The sequence below is a fragment of the Schistocerca americana genome, chromosome 8 (assembly GCF_021461395.2).
Source record: "Schistocerca americana isolate TAMUIC-IGC-003095 chromosome 8, iqSchAmer2.1, whole genome shotgun sequence".
Taxonomy (NCBI): domain Eukaryota; kingdom Metazoa; phylum Arthropoda; class Insecta; order Orthoptera; family Acrididae; genus Schistocerca; species Schistocerca americana.
In genome coordinates, this window is record NC_060126.1 from 38,238,968 (window position 1) to 38,244,967 (window position 6,000).

The window sequence follows — 6,000 nt, forward strand, 5'->3', positions numbered from 1 at the left end:
GTGAATAACAACTCTGTAGATATTGCATGGACGGTTTTTTAGAGCAAGAGCATGCTGTATCAAAGATCCCACATTCAAACCCCACTGATGACAATTTCTTGCAACTGTTTACGTGTGAAACTGTTAGATGGAAGAACATTTTCCTGGTGTGTAAAACAGCTTTTTAGTGTTCATAGCAATGTTCTTATAGCAATCTGCTTTCACTTCATTAGTTGAAAGTGGCAAACACATGTGCGACAGAACACCACTACTATCTATATGAATGTACTCTATTGGTTTACTACTTTCAACTAACAAAACAAAAGCAGACTCCCAAAAGAACATTGCTACATACTCTGAAAAGTCCTTTTATATGCCAGGAAAATGTTCTCCCATATAGCAGTTTCAGGCACAAACAGGTAAAAAAATTTATTGGTGGGTTTTAAATGTGGGATCTCAGGTACCACGAACTTGCACTGTACCAACTCAACCACATGAGATCTACAAAACAATTGTTCATGGCTATGCTTTTCCCATGCTCTGTAGTTCTGGTGTTACTTTTAATTACCATTTATGAATGTGCTACTGGTCGACAGCACGTAGCACAAACAAAATCTATGTCTCATGCTATGACTACTTCTTCAAGGGTGCTGTTAAACAGCAGTATCTGAGAGTCGGTCTCCGTATTATACATGAGCTTTTATCTCAAAAGGGTTGGAGAGTTCTCCCATAAGTTGGACTCTGGAGTATGTGTTGGTAAGGATTTCTCAGACTAGCTTTAATTATTTTAGGATAGAGCTGAGGGATTCCTAATCCACTGAGTTTTATTCATTTTTAAAATTGATGAAAGTGATAAAATATAATTTTGCTCTTGATTTGTGGCAGTTTCAAGGGTTTTTTGAGGTTTATTTGTTCTGGGCAAGATCGCCCTTTCCTGAAACCCACTTGGTACTGTCCAAAGTTCATGGTCTAATTCAGGCTCTGCTCTGTTTAGTAGCACTTTAGAGAATATCTTGTTTGTTACGCCTAAGAGTGAGATCCCTTTGTAATTGTGTGGGTCTGTTTTTAACTGTTTCTTATGGAGCTCATGAATGAGGCTCATCTTACATTCGTCTGAGATTCTTTCATTTATCCAGATTTCTTCAAAGATGTTTCACTGAATGTCTGTGGCATTTTTAACATTTTTTCCCAAATGTTCAGCTGTGATTTGGTTTTCTCCCACTCCCTTATAGTTTTTGAGATTTAAAATGAATGACTGTAGTTGATTGGTGGTGGGTGGTTCAGAGTTAGGGTTAATTGTTGTTGAGGTCTTAAAGTCCATTCTTTTTATGGATTCTACACAGTTTAGGAGGTTTCTGAAATATTCTGCCAGTATTTTGCAATTGTCTTAATTGTGGGCAATATTTCCATTTTTGTCATGGAGTTGTAGGGTCAGTAGGCTGTGTTTTTTTAAATGACGTCTTGTAACAGTTCCTTTCGTTCTTTTAGATTAAGTCTTCATTGATATGAAAGATGAGTTGGTCTTCTTGGGCTTTATTATTATTTTGAGATTTTTGCTTGCTAATTTTCTTATGCTTAAGAAGCTTTGACTGTTTTCTTCTCAGTTCAAGGAATCACTCTCTTCTGTCCACCAGACGTGTGTATTGGCTTTGCTTGTGGAAGCTATTGTTCATCTTTAGTTATTAGACTTTTATTTATTTGAGCTCAGTTTGGGGGTTTTGCCATGTATTTGGTTGTGAGGGGAAATTCCTTGAAGATTACCACCATTTCTGGATCACTTCTTCTGTTTTTGGGATTGTTAATCTGTTTTTTTTTTTTTTTTCTTTTTGGGATGGTTTTGAGTGTTATTTTTATTGGTTTGCTTAGGCTGTTTTCCATTTTCTCTCTCTCTCTCTCTCTCTCTCTCTCTCTCTCTCTCTCTCTCTCTCTTTTGTGTGTGTGTGTGTGTGTGTGTGTGTAAATTATGCACAACTTAGTCTCCTGAAATATCCATAGATTAAGAGAACAGTAACTGGCAGATATATTGAAAATTAAATCAAGAAGCACTCTCTAAGGATGGCAAATGATAATTATTTATTTAATTATGAAGTACTGGATGGCAGTTTCATTGTCACCCCTACATAAAGCAAGCTGTTTTACTCTTGGGGAAAAAAAAACTATGGAAAATCCAGAAAGGAATAATTATAATATTGTGAAAAAGGATAATTGCTACTCGTAACATAGGTGAGATGCTAAGTTGCAAACAGGTCATCATGTCATCATCAGAATAGATTCTCCCCCCCCCCCCCCCACACACACACACACAAATGCAACTCGCATACACATGACCACAGTCTCGGGCTGCCATGGCCAGGGCAAGTAAACAAATGAGAACACACCATTGTGTTACTATGAAACAGCAAAGCTCCTAATGTAATTTTCTTACTGTTTCATATGACCTGCACTTGTGAGCCATTGCTAAAAGAGTTGATCAATATGGCATAAATTTCTGGTAAGATATGGTTCTTTGTGACATGTTGGGGATAAAGCATGTCTGAAAATTTCGAGGTTGGTCATGGATGCACTGGCAGGCACTGATGATTCATTTTGGTAATGTTTGTATGTCATTAAGGGCCTTTGATACAACATAGATTTCAGATGTCTCCACAACCAACAATCCAAGAGATTAAGATAGGAGGGAACTAGCTAGCCAATGTGCTGGACCTCTCTGACCAATGCATTGCCCATTAAATGTATGTGTGAGAGTTTGTCAGACATTTAAGAAAAAATTGACTGATGCTCCTTCATACTTGAACCACATCTCCAGTAACAACACTAACAGGTGTTGACTGCTTGCTGTATCCAGCAGGTGTTGCACTTGACAGAGGAATATGTCCTCATTTTTTTTAGTGCCTTCTATATGTGGTTCAAAATAGTAAAGAGCTTGCAGTAGAAGAGATGTGTTTTATAGTACCGAAGATGAACGACTGCTCATAGGTATTAAGGTATGCATTTTAGAGCCCATGTTTACTGGAAATTTTTGTCTTGCTTTGGTTGATACCAGCAACTCTCAAAATATGGAATACTTTTTTAAACAATAGAACACAACATGTGAACAGAATGCTTCTATGAGTCTAATAACAAATGCATAAGCTAAATCTAAAACATTGAATGGTTCACGTTTCACAAGATGTTGTTGGCATACATTATGTATCTGGGTCATAGCTTTGGTGATAACAAAACTGTTGCACTTGAGTGGTGCCATTGTGTTGTAGTCATATCAAAGAACACCAGCAGTATGGTGAATAAATGTTCTATAAAACACATCATGCGAATGTTTGTGAAACAGTCATGCAACTGGGAGTTATCAAACATGCCTAGACACAGTTTAATAGCGGTACTGACAATTGTAATAGTGAAGAAAATTGTGACATACAGTCACATTGTGGAAGTTAGCTTTTTAGTAGACAGACTCTCGATAACTACTGTAAATTTTGATATGTATCCTCTGCTCTTTGTATTTTGTATGACAATGGTGTGTGAATTTGTGTCTTATGATTACAGGCCAGTCAGGGTATTCAGCGTACAAGTACATCCCGTACGGTCCAATTGAGGAGGTGCTGCCGTACTTGTCGAGAAGAGCTCAAGAAAATAAGGGTGTTCTAAAAAAAATTAAGAAGGAAAAGAAGCTGCTATTGCAGGAGCTTGGTCGTCGTATTGTGAGAGGAAAGATCTTCTACAAGCCTCAGGGACATTATCTTCCTGTCTGAAATGCCTTAATTTTGCATCGAGATTTCCGTCGCTGTAGAGTTTTGGCTGAAGCATCTTCATCTTAGAGAGAGATTCTTCTGAGCTGCTCCTTTCTTATTTTCTCTGGTTTCTGCCCTGCAGAATTCCTCAGCAGATGATGTGTACCAGATATAAACTTTATTTCAGCTGGAACTTAATGGTGCAGTTAAGACTTTGAAATACTGTGGGTAGTAGACAACCATATTCTCTTCCTCTCAGCAGTGCTGAGATTGGTTTCAGAAAGTTGGTGTGACAGCCCACTGCACTGGCTAAGTTACTGGATTTTTTTAGACAAAATGTGAAGACTGTTTTGAAAGTGTGACTTCTTCATGCAGACACTGGAGAAAGAAAATGTTTTTAAAGTGCTTTTTCAGACTGGATGTGCTCATTTGTTTTTGGTAGCAAGTGTGTGTGTGTGTGTGTGTGTGTGTGTGTGTGTGTGTGTGTGTGTGTGTGTAATTAGCCTTTTGCTTGAACATTGTTATTATGATGTAAATATATACTTATTTAGTTGTCCACACTGTAGTAAATGTAAATATAAATTAATGTGAACATTTTATCTGTAGTTTATATATGTTTGTGTGTGTGTTTATTTTTCTTTTATCATGTAACTGTAGGCATTAAAAAACTACACAGAATGCTTGTCTATATTTCACACATTATTTAAAGATTCCTCCTTACCGAACTCGAAATTTGTGATCGTGAGGGTGAGTGTAGTGTTTTGTTTGTGGTTAATTTATTGTCCAGCTTTAAACTTCGTCATGTTATGAAATTTCTGTGTGTTTTTTGAGTACGGTATTTGCTGGTGATAAGACCTTAGTATCCAGCAGCTCTGTGTGTGCCTGGAAATCCTTTGTTTCTGACCTGGTTTAAATGTGAGAGGTTAGTAGAATTGCAACTTCCATATTAGTAATCTGAGTATCAGTACTGTTGCGAAGAGTTTTTTTTTTTAATGAAATTCAGCTTTGAAGCAGTATCTCATTAATGAATCAAAACTGTAAATGAGACCTGTGGGCTAAAGGATCTTACATAAGATGTACAACAATGCAACCGAAAATGCCTGCTGGCATTAGACAATAAGCACATAAATTTTATATCTGTAAACATTGTTCTGCTTCTGGACAAAGTTGTACTAAAGCAAAAATGATTTTATCACTTCAGAGGAGCACACAAATAATTTTGCAAGTTGCTGTTACTTGGAAATGGAAGGCAGATGAACAAGTGCTTTCTTATCCGTGAAATTGTGTAAAAGTTCTTTGTTCGTGATTGTCAGGAAATAGTTTTAGATTTCCCTTTAGAAATTATTTTAGTCTTTAACTACTAGTTGTATGTTGTTAAAGTATTAAATATATTTCTTGGGAAGTAAAAAGTTCCTCGGCAAGCAGATTTGGCAGAGATGGCAGTCTGCATATCAGTTACTTAATTTCCACGTATCGAGTGTGCTTCTGCGTATGAGTGAAACTGAATAAAGTATGTCTTGTGGGAAGATTGTATTACTTGGGAATCAGTATTTGCTAAGTGTTAAGTAACAGGGACTTAAGAAATATTTTTGTTAATTACTACAGTTCAACTGCAAAATTGTTTTCTGATTTATGTAGAATCTAATTTTTGTAAATAAAGCTCAGTTAAAACTTTTGTAATCAAGTTTATTATTTAACAGAGACCTGTAAAATAAAATAGACATGCCCATTAAAAGATGTAATAAATAAGTTTTCACAGTAGCCATAGTGACTACTCTTGCCAAAACTGAGACACGGAACTGAAGGATAATTGAAGCCTGATAATGCTGTGACTTCTAAATGTACACTGGCAATTTAAACACACCATAGAGAAGACAATGCATGGATTATTCAGCTTATAGGTAAATAAGTTTGCTTTTTTTCTTTTCCGAGAGAGAGAGAGAGAGAGAGAGAGAGAGAGAGAGAGAGAGAGAGAGAGAGAGAGAAAGCAAGCTCAGAAAACATCTATTATTGAAACAAAAGTTTGCTTCAGTTTAGTTGTTTGGCTATTCTATTGATCACATTCGTGATCTTCCATCAGGATATGATACACATTGCAGTGAACATACTTTGCAGAACAATTTTTCACTCTCCAGCAGCCTGTGCACTAGTTTCACAGTTCCTGGCAGATTAAAACTGTGTGCCAGACAAGTACATAAAATCGGGACCTTTGCCTTCTGCTGGAAAATACTCTACTGACTTAGCTGTCAGAGCATGACCCACAATATATCCTCACAGCTTTAATTCCACCAGT

The 6,000-nt window shown here is 36.8% G+C and overlaps 1 protein-coding gene across 2 annotated transcripts in view; it reads left to right on the forward strand.

Annotated features, from left to right (window-relative positions):
* The window catches only part of LOC124545137 (proline dehydrogenase 1, mitochondrial-like), a 272,802-nt gene extending 267,415 nt beyond the window's left edge, over positions 1 to 5,387 (forward strand). For both annotated transcript variants that reach the window (XM_047123961.1, XM_047123962.1), the window contains one exon: positions 3,523 to 5,387. In XM_047123961.1, coding sequence (XP_046979917.1) covers positions 3,523 to 3,728 — 206 coding nt within the window. In that variant the 3' untranslated portion in view covers positions 3,729 to 5,387. The remainder of the gene's footprint in view (positions 1 to 3,522) is intronic.
* Positions 5,388 to 6,000: the final 613 nt, after the last annotated feature.